This window comes from Cavia porcellus, unplaced genomic scaffold (assembly GCF_034190915.1).
Source record: "Cavia porcellus strain 051 isolate PalLab524CR breed Dunkin Hartley unplaced genomic scaffold, mCavPor4.1 scaffold_16, whole genome shotgun sequence".
Lineage (NCBI taxonomy): Eukaryota > Metazoa > Chordata > Mammalia > Rodentia > Caviidae > Cavia > Cavia porcellus.
The window spans coordinates 14186583-14209818 of NW_026947499.1; the positions used below are offsets into that span (position 1 = coordinate 14186583).

The following is a 23236-nucleotide window of genomic DNA, read 5'->3' on the forward strand; positions in this document are numbered from 1 at the left end:
CGGCCGCTGGCAGCCTTCTCTAAGAGGCTTAATAAAACAGACCATCTGTTGGGGTTCCAGATGTGCACGGGGTGCGGTAAAGAGCCAAGCACGCGCCACCTTCCACCCGGGGCTTCGCGGGCTGCCATGTGAAATCGGGCATTTGGAAGCTGCCGGCAGGGCTGCTGTGCTTGGGCTTTGATGTTCCCATTGTCCCCAGCAATCGCGGGGGACTCTGGAGGGGACGAGTGGGGAGGTTAATACAGCAGTGGGGGACCTGTATGCAGGATGCAGATGCTTTTTCTAGTGGGGCCCTCAGTGCTCCAGATCAAAATGCAGACTGGCAGCACTTCGGAGCTGATGCTGGGGACAGGGCACGAGGGGGCTCTGGGCTGCGGGCGCCGCCCTCCTTTCCTGGCTTCCCTTCTGCCACAGGACAACGACGGTTTGCAGGTGTCGGGAGATGGGCTTGCCATTCCGGTGGATCTCGAACTTGGCAAAGCAGGCTGTGAGCTCGGGACGTCTCAAAGGCTCTGCTGACACCTCCTTGCTGAGGAGCCTGAGAAGCCCTGTGGAAGAGGCCTGGCCCAGGTCTCCAGGAGGCTTGAGGCCTCCTGCACACGGGTGCTCAGCCCACCGCTGGGGGAGCCTGCACGGATGGCTGCCTGCTCTGAAGCAGGCTGGGTCTGCAGACTCAGCACGGGGCCGCCCTGGGCCTGCTGCCGGCTCCTGTCCAGCCCCTGAGTGAAGGATGGTTTTTCTACTTTTAGACTGTTGGCTATAGAAATGCAAAGAAGAAGAATACTTTGTGACACATGAAACTTATATGAGGTTCAAATTTCAAGCTCCATAAATACAGTTTTGCTGGAACTCGGCCACACTCCTTTGTTCCTGCATTGTGTATGGGTGGCTTCTTTTGTACTCTGGTGGCAGAGCGGGGTAGGTGTGATGGGGACCAAGACTGGACACCCACACCCACCAGCACTATTTCCTGTCTTACCCTTTACAAGTTTGTAGACGCTGGAGGGAAGAGGTCTAATTCCAGTTGGCCGAACATTGTCACACATCACTGCTACAGATTTTCCTGATCTTTCTTTAAAGCACTGCCCAGCCCTGCCACGCATGGTGGTGCAGGCCTGTAATCCTAGCGCTTGGGAGGCTGAGGCATGAGGGTTGCCACAAGTTCAAGGTCAGCCCGAATTACATAGGGAGACCCTGCCTCAAAATAAACACCACAGAACAAAACCTTACAACAGCACCAGGCCTTGTCACCCATGCTCCCTGCCACCCTTTCCATGCTTCAGATATCTTCAGAGCACTTGACCTTGCTTGCAATAACTGAGATAGTATGTGTGTGAAAGCATATGCATGTGACAGCACATGTGATGGCACATGTGTGCACAGGAGAGCATGTATGTGCATTGTGAGAGCATGTGTGTGTAAGTGTGCATGTGTCTGTGTGTGCGCATGTCACATGTGTGTGCATGTGTGAGAACATGTACACAGCATGTGTTTATATATCTTTATATATCTGCATATTTAGATAACACAAGCGCCTCTTGGTATCGGCAGGCAGCTGATTGCTTTGAGGGCCAAAGTCAAGGATGTTCACGTCTCTGATATAAAACCATGTAATATTTGCATAAAACCTGCACATAGCCTCCTGTATGGTTTAAATTGTCCCTGAAGTACCTATGGTATCTGATCCGATGTAAACGCAGTGTACACCGTTGTTGCATTGTGTGTCTAGGGAGTGGCAAGATAAAACAGGTCCCCGCACATTCAGCTTGGATGTGATCTTTTCCTCCTGTGCAGTTTCTGTCTGCAGTCGGTTGAATCTGTGTGTGCGAGCCTGGGATGCGGAGGGCTGGCCGTGTGCTCTGACTGCCCACCCTTCAGCTTGCTCTGTCCCCACCCTGGAACAGTGGCGCCCCAATGCATGCTCAACCAACGTTTGAGGTCTGAATTAGACTGAATTGTGTCGTGCCAAGTTCACAGGTCAAAGCCGTAAGCCACAGTGTGTCTGCACAGGCGACAGAGCTTTTAGGAGATAACTGTTGTCTCCCAAATATGAGTGGGGTGGTGCCTCAGCTATAGCATGGGTGGCCTCTTCCTCTCTCCTTCTGGCGATTCAGGGGGAAAGTGGTCAACTGCAAGTGAGGAAAGAGGGTCCTCCTCAGAATGGGGCTACACTGACACCCCGATCTCAGACTTCCTGGTTCCAGAACTGTTGTTCTAGTCGCCCAGTCTATGCCACAGCACCAAGTCTAAGTGAATTTTGGAATTTCAGAGTCACTTAGACTCAGCAGACGAGTCTGCTCTTGCTTTAGTGGAGAACAGAGAAGCCCTGCCGCTGCCCAGCTGAGCGAGTGACACCATCAAAGCCGTGTGCCAGGAATACAGATGCTCCCTGACCTGCTACGGGGCCACATCCCGCCAGACGCGCTGTACGCTGAAAATATCATAAGTTGGAAATGCTTCTAATCTGCTTAACAGCTTAGCCACACAGCACACTGCGGAGTGTTGGTTGTTTCCCTGCTGATTGCATGGTTGACCGGGAGCTGTGGTTTGCTGTCCCCAGCCGGCGTGGAGAGAGGATCATCCCACACACACTTGCCCAGGAAAGGATCCAAATTCAAAATTCCAAGTATGATTTGTACTGAATCTATCTCGCTTTCACACCGCTGTCCAGACGAAAATTCCTAAATCCAACCATTGCATATGGGAGCTGTGTATACGTGACTTGGGGGGCAGGCGGAAAGCAGAGACCCCTGGGAAGAGGCGGGTGCAAGGTGAAAAACAGAGCCATGGGGCGGAAGTGGGAGACAGAGCCTGGGGTGCAGATCAAGAGAGGATGGAGGGAGAAAAGCGAGGTCAGTGTGGACCTGGGACTTCCGGTCTGCATGCAGGAAGACAGGTGAGCGTTTTGGGGGACAGCGGGAAGTAGGGAGTGGGAGTTTGGGGCAGGAGGACAGACGCAACATGAGAACCAGGGAGATGCAGAAACAAAGGCCAGGTGCCTGCCCTTCCCAATAACCGGCAGTCAGGGTCACGTCATTGTCGTGGGCCTCAGGGAAATCAGCTCCGAGAGCTATGGCCAGGGAGGGGGCGCTTGTGAGACCCAGAGCTTCTCTGGAGATGTTGTAAGGCAAACTGTGCACTGTCCTCACTAATTCACATACGGGCATCCTCAACCCAAATACCCAAGTGTGGAGATAGGGTCTTTATAGAGATATGCACGTTAAGATGAAAATATTACGGTGGTGTTTGACCCAGTATAGCTGCTATCCCTAGAAAAAAGGGAAATTTGGGCTGGCCATGGTGGCACAAACTTGTAATTCCAATACTCTAGGAGGCTGAGGCAGGAGGATTGCAAGTTCAAGCCCAGCCTGGTCAACTTAACAAAAACCTAGAAATCAATCAATCAGTCAACCAATGGGCTAAGGATGTGGTTCATTGCAGAAGTCCTGGGTTCAGTCCAAGAACTAAAAAAAAAATTTAAAAAGTAAATTTAGTGACAGTCACAGCCATGAGCGAGTAGATTCTGTGCATAAGTCACCCAGCTGGTAGTGCTTAGTCGAGGCAGCCCTAGCAAATGAATCTAGGCACTCAGCCTTCGACTTGTGCAAATTTGGTAGCCTCTGATTCTTGTCCTGTTGGCACAGGCTGCCGCCCTTCGGTTAGGAGCCTGTGGCAGCCTGCCCCGCTGGGCTTGGGCCAGACGCCCCATGCTGTGTCCTTCCCGCAGCCCCAGGGAACATGACTCCAACCTGTGGGGACCACCTCTCAGGGCATCACGGGTAACCTGCTCACAGCCTGTGGCCATTTGGGCTCCGGGACTGCAGACCTGCAAGGCAGGGGACACTCACCATCCATGCAATTAAACAACAGCTACTTAGAGAACTTGACCAGTTGTGTCTCACAGTTCAGAGTATAATTTCCTTGTGGCGCACTCAAAGCATTACATCAAAACTGATTCATTCTGGCTTTCTTGTTTTTGAGACAGGCTATGTAGTCCAGTTGGGCTTGAATTCACTGTGAGACTTGGATGACCTTGAATTTGTGATCCTCCTGCCTCAGCTTTCTGAGAGTTGGGATCACAGGTGTACACCACCAAATCCAGCCACAGTGATCCACTCTACAGTAACTCCCACAAGTACCTGCAATTTATTCTGTCTCCTAACCTCTGCTTCTGCAGTCTGTGGGGGCTGGATAGGGGCTGCTCCAGAGCTCCAGAGTTGAACTTTGGGAGCAGAGGGGGTTCAAGGACTTGGGAATAAGTGGTGTTTAAACTAGATTGAACAAATCACCGTGAGATCATGGGACTGTCAGTCGGATGTTATTAGATGACTTTAAACTTAGTCCATTACCAAACTAAGATGGATAGGTACACTAGGAATTAATTTTTCAAACGAATCTAGTAATTGTCTTTCGGCCCACCCCATGACACTGAATGGCCTGTGGGTAGCTGTTTAAGCCATAAACCTTCAGCTCACTACCTGCGAATGTGGGAAGGGCAGCAGGGCTTAGCATTGAAAGCATCCGGAGAGGCTCAAAAGTGAAAGTCGGTTGTGTCTCTCTTGAATGTATTCACCATGAAAATAAACAGTTAGCAAAATACGTGGAAATTCCAGCAGGGCCCTGGCTCCGACCCCCTGGGTGGCCGCAGGACTTGCTGGCTGGCCTCTTGGTGAAGTGACCCCGGCAGGTCTGGGTGTCCCTGAGCAAGTGACACAGCTCAAGGGGGAGGGGAGCGAGGCACCAGCTGGATTCGGTAGCTCCTAGGGAGCCCCAGAGGCCGGGTTCAGTAGGGATTCCTGGAAAGCATCTGTGTGGAGCATTCAATGCTAGCGAGCACCCCAGGAGCCTGAGAAAGGGGGATACCAAAGACGCTGTGCAGAAACCCAACCTGGGAGTCCAACCGTGGTCAATATCCTGACCAAGGCCGGGCACAGCTGACCCCTGGGAGGTGGGGACACAATGAGCTGATTGGCAGCTTTGAGGTGGGGGTCTGCAGCCCCCTCTGTGTAGAGGAATTCATCTCAATACAGGAGGTTAGACAGAGGCCTGGGCTGGGAACTAACACAGGATGCCCTGAGCTGTCAGCCAGGCAGAGAGCTGTGGTGTCTGCTACGGTGGCCTGGTGGGCCCTACAGTCTGTGCAAACCCCAAGTATTGCAATGTGACACCCATGTGTATGGCTGTGTTTGCAGCTTTGTTTAGGAACAGAAGTTTCTAGAACAAATACTTGAAAAGATGATTGCGTAGCTTCGGGTCACTGATCACGCTCACTTTCATTTCTCCTTGTTTTTGGTGGTGTAGGACTTGAACCCAAGGCCGTCACACTGAATTATATCCCCAGCTTCTTCTTTCTGTTTATTTATTTTTATTTTGAGATAAGTTCTCTCTAAGCCACTAAGCTGCCTGAGCTAAGCTCAAACCTGTAATCCTCCTGCCTCAGCCTCCAGAGGGCCGAGGTTATAGGCCTGTGCCACAACATCTGGCATTCATTTCCTGTGGAACAGCCTTGAGTAAACATCAGTCGGGCGTCTGGCCTGCACTAGATCATCAAATATCCACTGGTCCATTGAATCTTCATGGTAACCCATTCTTCAGATGAGGAAACAGAGGGTCTGAGTGGCCAAATGGCCCTACAGAAATCAGTAAGGCATGAGCAGCAGAGCTGGGCTCAGAATGTAGGCTGTCGAAGTTCCTAGCCTTCCACCTGAGGCCATAGTCCATTTCTTTCTCAGTGCTCCGGGTCCTGGGCCTCTGGGTACACGCTGCATTGATGTGGATGATGGTATAATCCCAGAGGAGAGCGGTGCAGGCTTTTCATGACCTATCGAGTGGTCTTTTCCCGTATGTAAAATGGGGTTCATACTTTTCACCCTCTCTCCCTCACACTAGCCAGGTGGGGGCTGGCAATACACCTTCATTAGCAGATGATTGGCCAAACAAGGACATAGTAACTAGAAATATTTTTTGAGCACAGACTGTGTGCCAAGTGCTACAGAGTTAAAACTGGACTCCAAGGCTCCAGGGCCTGGGTTCAAATTCCACCTCTATGACTTACTCCGTGGCCCTCATCGAGCCCCTAAACACTTTGTGGCTCGGTTTCCTCATCTGTAAAATGAGGAGAATCATAGTACAGTCACATCTCAACAGCTCCGGAAGATTGGTTCCAGGGCCCCCTGCAGATAAGAAACGCTGGGGACGCCTGAAGTCCCTTCATGAGCAGGAGTAGTATTTGCCTGCAACCTACACATGGCCTCCAGCACCACCCAGGTCGGTTCTAGATGGCTTATGCCTCAAGCCAGTGCTATGCAGATAGTTGTCACTCTGTCATGTGTAGGTAATGACAGGGTAGCAAAGCCTACACGTTCAGTGCAGATGTAACTGTTTTTGAATCTTGGCCGTCTGTGGCTGATTGTCAGCAGGGGTGTGGAGCTCCGAGGGCCAACTGGACTTCACTGGCTTGGGCTGGGGATGGAGACAGACCGTGGACCTAGTGCTTGGCACAGTACCCGGCTTTGCTCAGTACATTGTTAACTATTCGGGGGTGCTTGCCAACACTCGCATTGCTGTTTTGATTTTTGAGTCAGGGTCTCACTATGTAGCCCAGGGTGGCCTCCAACTTGTGACCCTCTTGCCTCAGCCTCCTGAAGGCTGGTGTTACAGGGGTGCCTGGCATGGTTGCACGGTTATTTCACACACACACACACACACACACACACACACACACACACACACACGACTGCATTTTGCCCCGGAACGAGAAGCTCCTGTTAGCCACCGTGAGGAAAGGGGCTCAGAGCGGATGTTAGTCATCTGATGGAGGTCACCAGCTCCAGGGGTGACCTGGCCCCATCCCTGAGTCTGTGGCCCCACGCTGTGGGCGAGTGAACCCCTGGTGACAGGGGCTGCACATCTGCAAGGCAGTGCTGTCACCACCTTACTGTTATTTTTATCCCCACATCATTAGCGCGCATGAGTCAGAGCAGATGCGGCTGCTGCCGGTTCCAGGGACGGTGGCCGAGAGGTGGAGCAGTTTGCCTTGCTGCCCGGCTAGGTGCTCTCGGTGATCAGCAGAGGCTGCACCGGCTCCCAGGGCGAGGAGAGAGGAGAGAGGGGAGGGGACAGGGGCACGTGAGCCCTGGTAAATTTTGATCCTCTGAAGATGGGGCCCAAGTGTGTGTCCCCAATTCCTGTCCCTTGGAAGCCCCAGAGGCTGCACAGAGGCTGACACTTACTCAGAAATACTGAGAGGTTTCTCAGCAGACTCTGACATTTCAAAAGCAGCCCGGAGGTCCTGGGTCCTGGGGCTGAGGAATTGCCAGGCGGGGAGGGGGATTTCACAGGAAAGTCACTGTCTGACATCTGATTAGCACGAGCTTGGGGAGCGGGATGGCAGCGGGGTGCAGGACCCCGAGGGGAAACACCACCTTGCCCAGCTGTACCCATGAGACACCGGACCAACGTTTAATCAGTATCTGAGAGCAGGGCTCTGTTCCCAAGCAGGGCGTGGCTCCACCCCATCTCCCTCAGGAAAGCAAGGGGAATGGGGCTTAATAAGAAGGGACGCTGCAAAAGGCCTGACTGAAACCCCACAAGCATGCATGGAAGATGACAAACAGCATTTTCTCATATTTTGAATCCATGGTAGCATTTGTTAGCAAATGGTTATTTTAAGAGCCCTTTAGAAGGATGTTTTGGGTGGCATTAGCAAGAAAGACCATCTCAGAGATTTCCTAAAGACCCTTAGTGAGAAAAAAATGCAGTATTTAGACATTCTTTTTACTACAATGCTTTTCTCTATGCTTTGCTAGGCAAACTCCTACTTAATCATCAAAACCCAGTCCAATGTCACCTCTTGGTAACCCCTCCCTGCAGCCTGCTAAGGTATTTATGCTCCCTCAGGGCCCTCTCTCTCTCTCCACAAACTGCCCAACATATGCATCTGCCTCTTTGCCCTTGACTGTGAGGGTCTCAAAGGCAGCAAAGACAATGCCAGCTCATCCTGATTCTACCCCAGGGCTATGCACGTGGTGAGCTTTGGAGCAGTTTGGCAATGGCTGAAATGAGACACTGCTCCTTCAGGGAGCTGACAGTCTGCAGAGGCAGGATTCTTTCTTGGGTCTAGCCTGCATCTGCTTGCTGCACCTGGTGCCTCTTGCCAGGCTTGGGTGAAAGTACAGACCAGCTGCTTGTCACCGCCACCGCCTGTCCCCCCCCCCCCAGGGAAGCAGGCAGGGCCGGGTCCCCTGCCGTGTGATGAACAATGCCAAGCCTCTGTGGATGCTTTATAAAATGTAGGTTACAACCACAGAACCCAAGGGCTCCGGGCAGCGTGGCTTTGAGCGGGCAGCGGAGAGGCTAAGTATAGGAGGTGGTTTTTCATGGTGGAATAAGAACACTGTATTTTCTGCTAATTTGCTCAGCCCGGGAGCAGTTCTGAGGCCCGTGGCCATGGCGATGTCTAGCAGGATGACAGGACTGATTTCTTAGCTCTGGAGCTAGGCCTCCAATATATCCCAGGGCTTTCTCTCTGTCTTCTTTCAGCTTTAGTCCTGAGAGGCATTTGGAAAATCAAAGCTCAGACAACGGAGCCAGGATGACCTGGCAGGACCGTGGCTTTGAGGGTTTTTGGGTCATGGCCTCCATGGGGGAGCTGGAAGCCCAGCCCAAGCTGGTGTCTCTGCAAAAGGCCTCAGGCTGAAAACCCTGCCTGTCTCACTGGGCCTGCAGAGAGACTCAGTCTCCCCTTCTTTCCCCAGGACTCTCGAAGTTCATTTTTCCTCCAAGTGAATGGGATTTCCATCTTCCAGGAGGCCCCAGGGCCTCCCTAACCCGCCCCCCGCCTTCATCACCAAAGCACAAACTGCTCGCAACCATCCACCTGGTCTAGCAGGTGCCCTCACTGCATAAAGATGATTCCCCGGTTTGCAAAGACGCCAGTGGTTGTGCTGGAATCATCTCTGCTGCATCCTCCGTACTGAGTCCCACTACTCAGAAACCACCCACTACTGCTTTTAAGAACCTCCTGTCTCCTTGTACTGGGGATCAAAGCCAGAGCTTCACACCTGTGGGAAAGCACCTCATTCCCAGTCCTCTTCTGTTCTTCCTTCCTTCCTTTCTTTCTTTCTGTTTTTCTATTTTGAGACAGGTCCTCACTAAGTTGCTCGGGATACCCTTGAACTTGGGATCCTCCTGCCTCAGCCTCCCAAGTAGCTGGGATTACAGGTGTGTGTCACCATGCTTGGTGCAGACTGATACTCTTTAAACAAAGTGAGTGGCAGGGAAGGAAGTGACCTCTGTTCTGCAGTTGACGTCTGTTTCTTTCTGGTGGGGTCAAGGTCTCCCTGCTTTATTCCATACCCAGAATTCAAAGGCTGCTGCAGACAAGGAATTACAAGGTTTGATACGAGGAGGTGACACAGAGGCGAAACAGCCAAGTAGCCAGGACAGTTTCAAAACAGAGCGTTTTGAGCCAGAGTTTAAAGCCCAGAGGTTTTGCCTTGCACGTGATTAAGGCCCTGGGTTCTATACCTGCCCCCTGCTAAAAATCAAACAGATAAACGAACAAACCACTCCTATTAAACCTATCAGAATATTCTTCATTTTGTCAAAAAATGAAACCTTCTCCATTTTTTCCTGATGCATAGGGATCTCTTGGGCTATTTGACCTGTTGCTTATAATCAAGACGTGGACAAAAGATTTAATTTCTATCCTATTATAAGCCAATCAACAGCACTGATGTAATAAATGACAATGGGTACTTGGTGTCAATGACAGACTGACCACAGATAACAAACCCGGGAGTCATCTTTATGCAGGGAGGCCACCTGCTTGACCAGGCGGCTGGTTTCCCCAAAAGTACGGACTTGTTGTGAGCAGTTTGTGCACATTTTAAAGAAAAGTCATGATATTTTTATGTGAAACATTTGAAAACATGGCAATAAATTAAAATACTGTCTAGACCTGATGCTTCCGATCTATAGCCGGGATCTGCCAGGAGACTCTGTTATTCTTTGTCTTGGGAAGGTTCCAGGTATGGCCACACCCCTCCCTTTATGTTCAACCAAGAAACCAGAAAGGAATTTTAAACTAGTTAAATTCCTCTAGTCGTCCACGGATAACTCGGCGCTCATAGTATGGACGCTATTATAGCTGCGGCTGTTACTGACCGGGGATCGAATTCAGGGCCTCAAGCATGCTAAGCACAGCCGGATCCACCCACACCCCAGGGTAGCCTTGAGCTTTTTGGCTTTTGCTTTTCAGCACTGGAGACTGAACCCAAAGCTTTCACACTGAGCGACAGCCCCAACCCCTTTTTATGTTGAACAGGGTCCTGCTAAGTCACTCACGCTAGGTTTGATCTTTGTGACCCTTCTGCCTCAGCCTCCCAGAGTACCAGGGTTCTGGGCAAGCGTCACCCTACTAGGCGAGACTTAATTTTTGAAGCCAGTGTAATAAATGGTTACAACTATGCTCTTCTACCAGGCGCTCCCAGAGGAAGGGCCAACCGTGAGGATTGTGGGTCTGACCCACAGAGCAGTGGCCGGCGTCCTCAGCCGGCCACCAACAGCTAAGGCAAAGCAGTTCCCCCCCAGGCTAGGAGGCCATCCCTGTGGCCATCCATCATCAGGTGGAGGGAAAAGCACGCGGAGCGCCCCCTGCTGGGCTGCTTGCTTCTTAGCCTCCCACTGGTCAGCGCACTCTGCTCTGCTGCCCTGCAGGGCGCCGGGCGGAAGCTCCCTAGGTCGCTGTGGCCCAGCCACCGGCTGCCTGCACAAGAGAGGACAAGACACTGCTCATCTCCAGCCAAACAAGTCGCACCTGGGGAAGGGTACAGGCTCAGCTGTCGGCACATATCTCCGCGGACTGGCAGAGATGGCACCTTCAGTGGCAGATGGAGCTGGCCAGGCTGTGGGGAAACAGTCTCCTGCTTCCCTGGCAGGACGGGTAAAATCTCTGTGGTGTGCGCCTGGCTGAGCTCTGCCCAAACCATAAACGTACGTGGCCTATGACTCAGCGATTCAGCTTCTAGGAATTTCTGTTATCAGTCCCTCGAGTGCCACATGAGTTACCGCACAGTGTCATGCATGATGGCACTGTCACAGCCAAACAGGGCGAATGGCCAAATGCCCATTAGAGAGGATTCACTCAATAAATGACCGCATAACCAGGCGACAGAATATTATGCAGCTGGCAAAACCCAGGCCCCTCCTCACCTGCTACCTGGGACTTATCTACTAGTGATGTTGATAAGTGAAAAACCAAGGTGCAAAAACAATATGCAGAATAGGTTCTCATTTGCAGGAAAATATGAAAATTATATACACGTGTATATGTGTCTGTCTCTGTAGAAGATACTGCTCAAAGGACACAAGAAACTGATTAATATTGCTGGCTGGGATTACAGGAGAGAGAAAAAATTATCACTAGGCATCTTAGATTGCTTTTAAAATTGGAACCTGTGAATGCCTTTTCTGGCAGAAACAGACTTCAGATTTGAAAAAGGGCAAACTCGCAAACAAATCTAAGGCAGAGGCACCTCCAAACCAAGCTGGAGTTCACATGGCACGGCGCAGGGGCATGCATCCCTCAGCTGTGGCGGCTGGTGCCCCCTCCTCCCCCTCCCCCACAGCAGAGGAGCCTGGGGGGCGGGGCGCCTGGGGGGCGGGGCGCCTGGGGGGCGGGCAGCCGCACTCACCTGCTCCTTTTCTGAATACGGGTTGTTGAGGACCACAGGCGCGTTGCTGTCCCCCCACAGGTCATGGAGCACTCTGTCGTTCTCCCCGCCAAGGGTCAGGGCTTTGTGTGATTTGCTGTCCAGATCTCTGAAAGGCAAGATGAGCAGGTGAGGAAGGGGTGGCATCTGGTGGCACCTCCTGACCTGGTAGCTCGCTCACCCATCTCTCTGCATAGCCAGTGCACTCTGGGCATCCAGCCTGCCACTTTGTAAGGATTCCCAGTGACACATGTCATTATTATTATTATTATTATTATTATTTGGTACTGAGGATCGAACTCACAGCCTCACACTTGCCAGGCAGGCATGGTGCCGCTGAGCTGCACCCCCGGCCCTTCACATGCCCTGTTAAGCATGCAGGTGAGCTCCCCACGCTGGCCCTGCCGGCTGGCTTACACCTATCTTTGCAAACATCATTTGGAGGCAACCGTGACATGCATTTTACACATCCCTGTCCCCTTCCCCATTTCACGGATCTGGGTCACAGGACACCTCGCTCGTGGAGGAATTCCACACACCGTGAGCTTCTGAATAACTGGGTGCCCACCGAATGTGGAAAACTTAGCGGGTAGACGGCTGGAAAGTCCTGTGGGCAATGAGTCATTCTATCCTGACCAAGGCTCTGGGCTTCCTTTGAACGGTACCGGCTCACGATAAACAGAATGATTCTGAAACTCAAGGCAACATAGCAACAATAGTAATAACATTATTCTTTTTCTTGGTATTGGGAATTGAATTCACAACCTTGCATTTGCCAGGCAGGCTTTGTGCTGATGAGCTGTATCCCCAGCCAATAACACTATTCATAATGATAGCTAGTGTTTATTAAGCACTTACTACACGCCAGGCATGTTACATATGCTTTAATTCATTTGAACTTTCTGACAGCCCTACGGGACAGGAGCGATGATTAATTACAACTATCCAGGTTTAGTAGGGCTGACACAGAGAGGCTAAGGGCACCTGGTCACCATCAGTGGTGAAGCCCAATGTCCCAGCCTGTTGTGACATCTGTTCAGGAGTACAGGCTTTTCCTACTTCACTGGTTATCATCGTTGTCATCTTTGGCACCACTGAGATTTTTATTGCCATAAATGTCACCATCCAACGTTTCCTTCTGATGAGCAGAGCCATTATTGCCTAACGATCATCATTACCATGACTACCATCAAAATCACCATTATCGTCACCATCAGCCTCACCACGACATAATCTTCATCATCATCATCAATGTCAATGCCTGACACTGTCACAATCACGGTCATCCTGCTCACCAACGTGACCGTCATCGAATCTTCAGTACCACCACCACCGTGGTCACTGCTGCCACTGGACAAGGAAGCAGCTGTGGAGAGGCTAAGTCCCTAGCTGAAGACACGGCTATGACGGTGGCTCCAAACCCAGCGCTGCCCCTGACTTTCGAGCCTGACTTCTTAGCCCTTACCTCGTCCTTGACCTGTTCACAAGCCCAGGATGAAGCGACCTCAGGGTGGCTGTCCTCTGAGATGGAGCAAGACGCAATGTCCACACCCAGACCGCCCACCAGCTCTGCGTCATCTCTGCCCCTGCACACTGTGGTGCCACCCTCCTGCTTCCTGAGCCTCTCTTGTGACCTTTCTTCCCTTCCTCTGGGACGTCTGGTGTCCAGCTGCAGCCAGTGCAGCTGGCTCTGTGGCCCATAACGCTTTGGGTCCCAAGCACACAGGCCATCCCTTGTCTAGCCTCTGTTCCACGTTCTCAGCTCTGAGGACTTCTGTCCCCAGCCTGCAGAGTCCCCGCAACTGCATCAGAGCCACGCTGGCTCCTCTGCTTGGATAGGTTTGCACTTATCAGAGGGAACATTCTGTTTTACTCTTTAAATGTCACCAGATCATACTCAGAGTGGCCCGTGATTACAGACATTTCCCATGTCAGTGGTTTATCTACACAGTGATTAAACAGGATCGTCTGGAGAAAGGGCTGCCCCAAATGTCACTCTCAGCTCTGAAACGCCTGATCTGACGACACTGCATGACCAGAACTAAGGACTCCATGGAAAATGGAGGTGAATGCGTTTTGGGCACCGGTCACTAAACCAGACACTTGCGCAGGGATTATGTCATGTACTCTCCACAGGCGTTAGCAGCCTGACTCTACAGAGAACACTGGGGCCAGCGAGGGAATGCAAGTTTCCAGAGGTCCTAGAGCAAGCACAGAGCAGAGCTGAGGTCAGCTCTACCTCTTTATTGAGAACAAAAAAGATACAGAAAGAAAAAACTAGTCAGGAAACCCATTTCAAGTGAGAGACTACCCAGCAAGAAACCCAACACGGTGAATCACGCAGGCAGCTCTGAGACAGACAAAACGGCTTCCCTGGAGTGTGTGAACTTGCACACTTGATTTGCCTTCATTCATTTTTTTTCCTAAAGCCACAACACCTTTGCTTAAAAACCGCATTTGAGGTTTTTGACAACACAAACTTATTTTGGAGTTGTGCGTGCTGAGCGGGAGAAGGATATTTTTAAGATGAGCTCATGGGGACATCGACCTCGAGCTGTTTTGCTCCCAACCCCCACTGGGTGCAAAATCAGGAGCGGATTTAGGGAGCGGCCCTGATCCTCGACCTGGCAGTGGTCTCTCTCTGCTCGACCCGGACGGTTGCTTGATGGCTTTGCGTGGAGAGCGTAGCGTTCTTTGCAGTGCGCACGCCTGAGGCGTCTGACAGCACAGATATGGCTGCGGCTTGGCTGGGACCGGGCAGTCCTAACCCCGCTCGTGGTCAGCCGTGCCACTTCGCACACTCTGCCGCTGCGCAGCGAGGCAGCGCTCTCGGCCCTAGCCAGGTGCCACTATGCTCACTACTAATTTGCCTCTGGGAGGATCCGGTGGAAGCAGATGGATTTCTAGCTCTGCACGGAGCAGCGATGACCACGCATCAGCTAAGCTCTGCGAGGATGAAGATTTCATGTCTGCCCTGTTCTGGACGGGGGCCACTACCCACAGGTGGCAAAGTGGCCGTTGTCACCCAGGCTGTGAATTTTTAATTTTACTTACATTTAATCAGTTTAAAATTAAAGAGCCATATGTGGCTTGCGCTTACAAACTGGGCAGCGTAGCCCGGAGCCTTGATATCTCTGGAAAGTGGGAAACGAAGGCATGTGTGGTTTCTAGCTGAGAAAGGCGTGATGTCTCCACTCAGACCCTCTTGAAGCTGTCCCGTCTACTTCGAGGAGACCATGAGGTCACAGATTCTCTGCTTCCCTTCTGCTCTCCCACCTGTCATCATTCCCAGCCCCGACTCACTGCCTCTCTTCCCAAGGACACCATCCTGCCCTTCCTTGGACTCCCTTTTGTCTTCTCTACTCTGACAGCCAACTCCTACTCATCCTTCAAGGCCCATTTTCAATGCCCACTTTATACCTTGCCTGTCTTGGGAACTCACTAAAGCCATGCATGGAAAATGCCGAGCATGCAGCTGGCACTAATTCAACATAAACGGTGTCTATCTTCATTTACAACTATGGAAGTGGGAGCCCAGAGAGATTAGGTCACTTATTGAAGGTCACACAGCCACTGGGCAGCAGAAGAAGCTTGAAAATGAGGCATCTCTTGCTCACTGTTGTCCTAGCTCAGAATCACTGTGAAGTGGGCCCTGGGGGAGCCATTTGGCTGGATGTGACACAGAGAACCATTAAAATATTGGATGTTTCCAACAAACAAGGTCTAGGTATTGAACGTGCGCAGGTGGTAAATGTGATTTGATAATTGGTCTATCTCCCATTTATTTAATACACTGGGAGCCCACAGGAGGAGGCGGACAGGGCTCCTCTCCACTTCTGGGGAGACTGGACAGGGAGAGTCTCCTTTGCCACTGCTCATGAGTCCTGGACCCTCCAGCTGCCCTGAGGAACCTCAGTCTAGGGCAGAGTCCCTCAGCCTGGGCAGCATTGACCTCTGGGGCCTGAGAATTCCTTGTGCCAGATCCTGTCCTGGGCACTGTAGCATGCTGAGCCAGCTCCTTGGCCTCTACACACGACATGCCCAGGTGACAGCAACCCAAAATGTCTCTCAAGGCTGCAAAATGGGACACATGCTGGTGCGGGCGTGGCCCTGCAGCCTGACCTGAGTTTCTCTTCCATTCTTGCTCCATAAATGAGACTGCCACTCGTTGGCCCTCATCCCACATGGGATGGAGGAATTTGCCATGACCTAGTGGTTCCCACCCGACCTTTATTTCAAGTGCCCTTACGGTTCTGGAAAAGCCACCCCTCCCGTGGACTTGGTGTTACAGGGGAAACCAATGTCTCCAGAGCCACTGCACAGATCCTTGGGTGATTTCCCAACTTCAGGGAGCATCTGAGCCAATGGCGGGGTGGACAGAGTCAGCTTCCTGAAGTTGAGGTCCAGGCGGGGACCCTGGGATATGTGGTCTGTGGGTGTACAGGGAAGCCCGTTTCCCTGGGGGCGCTCTGGCCAGGACTGCAGCACCAACACACAGCAACGTTCCCTCCTGGCTAGCAGCAGCCCCCAGCCCCTCCTACCAGCCCCTTCCTCAACTCTCGGGGTCCTGTCTGTCTCCACATAAGGCCAGGTGTGCAGCTGTGGCTCCCGCCCGGTTGGTGAGTACTTTCTATCTTTCCTGGAAAAAAATGAAACCAAGTCCCTCTTTTCTTCTCACTAGCAGGACAGTCGTACCCGGCCAAGCATGGCAGCAGCAGCGCTAGAGCTTCACAGAACCGTCGCCAGAGCCCCCAGCGCGGCTGTGGGAGCCAGGGGCCCTGACACTTGCTCAGGAGGGACAGGGCTCCTGGGTGTGACTGCACAGAACGCTTGCCCGTGGGCCAGCGCTGACCACTGAGCAGCCCTGAGGACCTGCGGGAGCAGGTGGGCCAGGCCTCTGTGCAGGCCCAGGCAGTGGGGTTCTCTGCCTGCTCAGGCCCGGCCAGGCAGACGGGCTGCCAGGGAGCAGCGGGGCTTTGGCGGAAGCCCCTTCTGCACTCTCAGCAGACACCATGCTGGCTCTGGCCCTTCTTCCTCCTGCCCCTCCAGGGCTCTGGCCTTGGCTTTTGCCCCTTTCTGGTTGTGGATGAGGGGCTGAGTTAAAGCAGAAACCCTCACAGGTGGTGGAGACCAGCTCTGGGGTTTCTGTGGAGCTTTTTAAGCCCATGAGCCCAGGAGGACCTGGCTAAATAGCAAGTACGCTTCTGAGCACAGGAATTCTAGGGGGAACATTGCAGCGGAGAGGGAAGCCGAGGGCCCTGGGGCTAAGGCATGAACCCTTAATGCCTGATGTCCCAAAGCTGGACAAGATCCTCCAGCTCACACGCGCAGGTGCAGGCTGGTCAGCACAGCGGGTGCTTGGCCGAGTGGCCATGGGCTCCAGTGCCCTGCTGAGGACCTTGTGTTAATGGTGCCCCTGATACACAGGACGGTTGAACCCTTAGCATCTTTGGCTCCCGCATCGCTGGATTCAGACAACCATGGGTGGAAAATATTTGGGAAAAAAAATGGCGCATGTACTCAACATCTGAAGATTTGTTTCTCGCCACCATTCTCTAATCCGTACAGTGTAACGATTTCCACAGCCTTAATTAACATGGCATTGCGTACGACAGGCACTCTAGAGATGGTTTAAAGTGTACAGTGGGGTATGTGTAGCTGCTACAGGGAACTATGCCATTTTACAGAGTTAAATGTACGTGGGATCCTAGAACCCATCCCCTGTGAATACAAGCCATCGTATCTCTATTTCATCAGAGACTAGAAAACAGGTTTCATGCAAAATTTCTGGATTTCTCTATTTCATCACAAATTCATCATTTCAGAAAATTCTGTGGGACAAATCAAAGTTGGAGACTTGCAAGTGCTCCCAACCCCCAGATTGCGACCTCTGACCTAAAAGGATGTTCATGCCTGGAGCTGGTTCCAGGTGGAGAGGTCAGCTGGGGCAGCATGCACTCCAGATGTGGCTGGGCAGGAGCTGGACCAGGTGGTTGCTTGGTCTGCAAAGGCCACATCTGACCTTTGCCAGGAACCGGAATTATACAGCTAGGAGGAAACCTGGGCTTATCTGATCCACATCTACATTTTTACAGTTGGGGAACCTGGGGCCCGGAGAGGGTAAGGGGCTTTCCAGAAGTAGTAGCTGGTGCTAAAGGGGGGAGGGCCAGGAGCAGGGTCACTACACTCAATCCAATGAGATGCCACAGAGATGGGGACAGGGACAGCTATGGATCAGCACAGGCCGCAGCCACAGAACTTCTCAGTAGCTGGGGGAGCTGAGAATGGCCCCAAAGATATCAGGTCCTCATCCCTTTAACATAAACATGTTACTGCTATGGTTTGCATATGAGTTGTGAGATTAGGAGGTGGTGGGCCCTTTAAGAGGCGGGGCCTGGTGAGAGGTCTTTAAGTCACAGAGCATGGCCTTAGAAAGAGTTAAGGCAGTTTTCAAAACACAGTTATTAAAAGTGCATGCCCAGCCCCTCCCTTCTTGCTGGCTTCCTGTCTTGCTGTATGACCCTTTCTCTTGCACGCATTCTGGCCATTTGCTGTGAGGTCTTTACAGATCTAAGGCAGTGCCAACGTCACACCCTTGAACTTCCAGAACCAAATGCAAAAGTAACTTTTTTTTTTAATAAAGTACTCAGCTTGGGTATTTTGTTATAGTAACAGAAAACAGACTAATGCAGTTACCTTGTATGGAAAATTAGTCTTCACAGATGGGATGGGAAGTTCAAAATCTTGAGATGGGGAGATTGTCTTGGATTACCAGGGTGGGCTGTAAAATGTAGTCATGTGTCTGTATAAGAGGCAGACTTTGACTGGACCATGGAAGGTGATGTAGCCATAGAAGCAAATGCAAAGAGCAAAGCTCCAGAAGCTGAGCAAAGTGGGTCAGTGGGTTCTCTTCTGGAGCCTCCGGAAAGGAACGCAGCCCTGTGGTACCTTGATTTGAGTTCAGCCCAACGTGACCCACTTCAGACTCAAGACTTCCTGAATTATGGGAGCACTGGAGTGTCTTGTGGGAAGCCACTGAGTTTGGGGCGATTTGCTACAACAGCCATGGGAACCTGGGCAGGATGCCAGCGGTGGTAAGATGACTGATGGCCCCACCCACCTCCCACCTCACACCCTGACTCAGGTCCCTCCAGCCCCCAAGATCTTCTTCCAGTCCTCTGAATACCCTAGCTCCTTCCTCAGGGCTTTTGCCAAGAATCCCTTCCCTGGATTTGACAGGCTGGGCCCTTCTGACCATCCTGAGCCCTTTATCTAAGTCCCACCCAGCCCCGGGCCATAGCTCTTCACATCACTGCTGCATTTCCTACAGAGCATGACTCACTTGCTAACAGGATCGAAAGTGTCTGCCTCTGGTGATTCTTCATTTCTCATCTCTGATACGAGGGCAGAGGTCTATCACTGAACCCAGAAGGCCAAGAACACCATCGGGGCAGAATGATACCCAGGAAGATGGTGAGCAGCCGTCTGATTTTGTGCATTTTAAAATTTTTGGTACTCAGGATCAAACCCAGGGCTCTGTGCGTGCTAGGCAAGCACTCTACCTCTGAGCTACACTGCCCAGGCCTTTTGCTATTCTCTTTGGAGCCAGAGTCTTCTAAGTCACTTGCCCGGGTTGCAGTCCTCCTGCCTCAGCTCCCCAGTAGTTGTGATCAGAGGCATTTGCCGTCACACCTGGTAGTGTGCCTTTTGGGATGAGTCTGTGGATTCCATCATAGAATGCAGGGGCGGGTGCCCACCTGCCAAACCTGCAGGGACACAGATGGAAAGGGTGCAGTCTGGAAGGATGCCCCGAGAAGGGGTGGACAGGGAAGCCATTCATGTCTGCGCGGCCAAGGTGAGAAGGGAAAGTTGCCCTGAGCACCAAGGTGGAGGCTGATAATTGGATTCAATTCCATGGCTGAAATCCGCTACAGCAGAGCGATTCAAGCCACGAGGCCCTTGGGATTGCAGTCCTGGAATTAATGTGGTTGGTGTCCTTCTGAGGGCAGTGTGACGGGCAGCGTCCTGGCCAGCCCTGGCCAGCTTCCTGCCCCACCAGAGGAGAACCATCCTTCCTCCATCCCAGCTTGCCTCATTCCCTTCTTAGGGCTGACCTTTGGCTAAGCTATGAACTTGATGCTGGGGATTCAGAGATGCAAAGGAAAGGAAACATAGAGACAGGAGGATTGCAAATTATGAGCCTAGCCCGGGCCACTCATCTGGGCAAGACCCTGTCTCAAAATAAAGAAGGGAAGAGGGCTGGGGATATAGCTCAGCGCAAAGGCCCTGGCTTCCAGCCCAGTCCAGAGGGGATACATACACTGTAGCCAACAGTACAGGTCAGTGAGGGCAGGAGCGGAGGCTTGGGGTCGAGTCCTGGCCCTGAGGGACTAGTTGCTAACTGTGTGACCCGGGACAAGTGACTGCGCCTCTCTGAGCCTTGGCTTTTGAATCAGCAATGTGCAGCACTGTAAAGAGAAAACTACTGAACTGACATAAATACTTTAGCACGGGGTCAGGCTTCCCTGGAGTGCTGAGCAGAGGTTGACGCAGTAACGATTATAAAACTCAGGCTCCCCTAGAAGGAGCCCCCTTCCTGTCTCCCATGACCCAGCTGATTGCTTAGGGTTGAAACGCAAACTCTGTCATCTGCTTATCCTTTACTCTAGACATGCTTTGTGAGGCTTCTAGGTACAAGGATGGCACTCTGGGGCGAGAAACTGTGACCCCAACAAAGTAGCTTCACCTGTCCGAGCCACCGTCTCTTCATTTAGGAAAATGGGCAAAAACCCACCCGTCTTACTTATGGCGCAGTTTCTGAGGGCCCTGCAGGCGTGTGCAGACGCGCAGGCGGGTGTGTGTACGTGCATGTGCGTGCACGTGTGGAGTGATTATTAGAATGCAGGGCGAGGCTGACCCGCTGGTCCAGATGGAGGCTGGACTGGAGACCTTGGCCTCCTTAGAACCCGCCTTCAGGCCAGCAAACTGAGCCACCTGGATCCGCTCCGCCCTGACACGTGGTGTTTTAACGTGCCAGCTCCGGGTGCAGAAGGTGCCAGAGGCCCCTGGATTTTAACTGCATCCGCTGGCCACTTCCTCCTGGGACGGAGGGGTGGCACTGTTTCTAGGGTAGTTATCACTTTTCCCAAAAACAAGCACCCCACCCCCGAAGCACAGGAAGGCTGTTTTCAGTAGGCAAGGAGTGCCATGCAGGAGATGAGGCTGTCGCCGGTACTTCGACACGGGCTCTGGGCTTAGGGAGCCTCGCTGTCCCCGCTGGCCAGGGTCTCGGCTGTTTGTCCAACACCCAGAAAGCCTGAGCTGACCCCCACCCCAGACAGAGCCTGGATGGAGAGGTCACTGGGAAGATAAGCTTTCCCATGCCAGCCTGACCTAAAAGTCACCTACTCAAAGGACACTGGTTCTTTGGGTTCCCAATTTGTGATTTGGGACAGTGATTTTTAACTAAGCCTCTATTTCAGCCCTTAGGAGGCAGTTTGACAATTGGTGGAGCACTTGGGGTCACCGTGCTGGGAGGATTGATCCTGACATAGAGGGGAGAGGTGACCATAGGGTGGAGGATGTGCTGTAAAGCCAGGGGCAAGCCCACAGAAGTCAAAACGGTCCTGAGGGCCAAACAGCCTGTATGGTGACAACAGACCAGGCGGAGAACTCAGCTATGTCCTTAATATACACCGAGTCTTCCAGGCCCACCAATCCAGAAGCAGGTAACCCAAGGGGAGATTGACGGGCCCATTGTTTAATCAGGAGCTATTCACCACTTTGGAAAAATCTCGTCACCAAGGCGACAATGCTGGTGGCATTTGAGTTGCCAAAATAACACACCTGTGTCCTTCTGCATGTGACTCTCTCTCCTGCAGCAATTCTGTGTTTAGGTGCAAACGGCTGACCCTACCGCTGGAGCAAGGCCACAGGGCCAAAGTTCAACAGCAGGGGTGCCCCTTAGGCTTTAGGTGTGCCCGCTTTTTATAAGTTACAGTTAGGACATTAAATGGATGAAAAAATAGCCAGTGTGACTAGGTTATGTTATCCCCAAATTGGCTTCTGCATAGTAAATGGGGCATCTAAAAGTATGTGTTAACCAAGAGAGGGGCTTTAATTCTAACACAGGTTCAAGTCACTGAGCTAGGGGGATAAGTGCTATTTGTCATCAAAACTGTCACTCATTCTTGGAACCGCCCACCTGAGTGGCGGTTCCCAGTGTCCTGGACTTCCCTGGGCGACTTCCTCCCAAACCTCACCTTCCCCAAAGCAGGTCTCTCTACGGCTTTGGGGTGCAGACAGAGGTCAGGTGCCTATGGGGAGGGGCTCCGCTCACACCAGCTACGACAGCACCCCATTCCATGTCCTCTGAACTTCTCGGCACAAGTGGTGAGGAGCGACAGGGAGGGCAGAAGCGGGCCGGGAGGCAAAGTCATGCCCAGGGCGGTCTTTGGGGGTGTTTCTCATTGCCTCTTGGTGCAGGGCCACGGCAGTCAGTTCTGGGTCCAGCATTACCCCAGCACTGAAATCCGCCGGCCGAGACTCCGGAAGCCTGGTGGGTGTTAGGAGCCAAGCGAGGCTTGAGCAGGCTATTTCTTCTGGGGGCACTACCCTAGGAACCCCAAGAAGAGGCAGCTCCCCTGGCAATGCAGCTCTGGCCTGGGAGGGCTGAGGCGGTCACAGAAGCATGAGGACTCTTAAGTTTTGCCAATGAAGACTGATCCCGGCTGCCCATCTGGATCTATGGACATCCAGGGCCCCATAGATGCCCCAAGCACCTGCCCCATCGAAAGGGTCCCACCATGCCCTCTGACTCTCAAGGTACCAAGACACTCAGCTTGTCCCCAAGGAGCTTGTAGAGGGTAAGGTAGGGGGCAGCAGCTCAGAGCGCAGTGAGGAACCCTTGTTCCCACTCTGCCCAGGGGCCCCTGATGCAGCCTCCATCTTCCTCCTTGGGGAGCTCTGTGATCTTGTTAGAATGGACTCAATTTTTGCTACGTGTGAGAAGCCAAAAAAAAAAACCTCTAGGATGGAATGGTGGACTGAAGCAGGCTGCGATAAACTGAGAACCATCAAAGGGCACTTCTGGACTTGCTTCATCACAGAAAACAACAGGATCCCATGGGGTTCCTTCAACAAGCCAGGTGTGCTCCTACCCCAGGCCCTTTGCACTGGATAGTGTCCATACACAGAATGTTCTTTCTCCAGAAAACTGCCAGGTTCCCTACCTCCCTCTAGGTCTTCAAACATGGCCTTCCTACTGAGACCAGCCCTAACTTCCTTATTTAAAATTCTACCCTTAATGCCTCTGATCCCCTTGCCCACTTCATCTGTGTAGCACGTATCCCCAACACACTGTATGTTACTTATCTTGTTTATTGTTTTCTCAACTGCAGTGCAAGCTCCCGAAGGTCAGCGAGTTTATCTATCTCATGCATCACTGCCCCTCTGGGACCTGAACAGGCCTGGCACTTGGTAGGTTCTGCAGAAGTTTTTGTCGAATGAACCACACAGGGTCT

General features: G+C 52.3%; 1 protein-coding gene across 7 annotated transcripts in view; it reads right to left on the minus strand.

The window, feature by feature from the left end:
* Nos1 (nitric oxide synthase 1) overlaps positions 1–23236 on the minus strand; it is a 168146-nt gene that overhangs the window by 60024 nt on the left and 84886 nt on the right. For all 7 annotated transcript variants that reach the window (XM_013141712.3, XM_063225728.1, XM_063225729.1 and 4 more), the window contains exon 3: positions 11697–11823. In XM_013141712.3, the coding sequence (XP_012997166.2) occupies positions 11697–11823 (127 nt within the window). The remainder of the gene's footprint in view (positions 1–11696; positions 11824–23236) is intronic.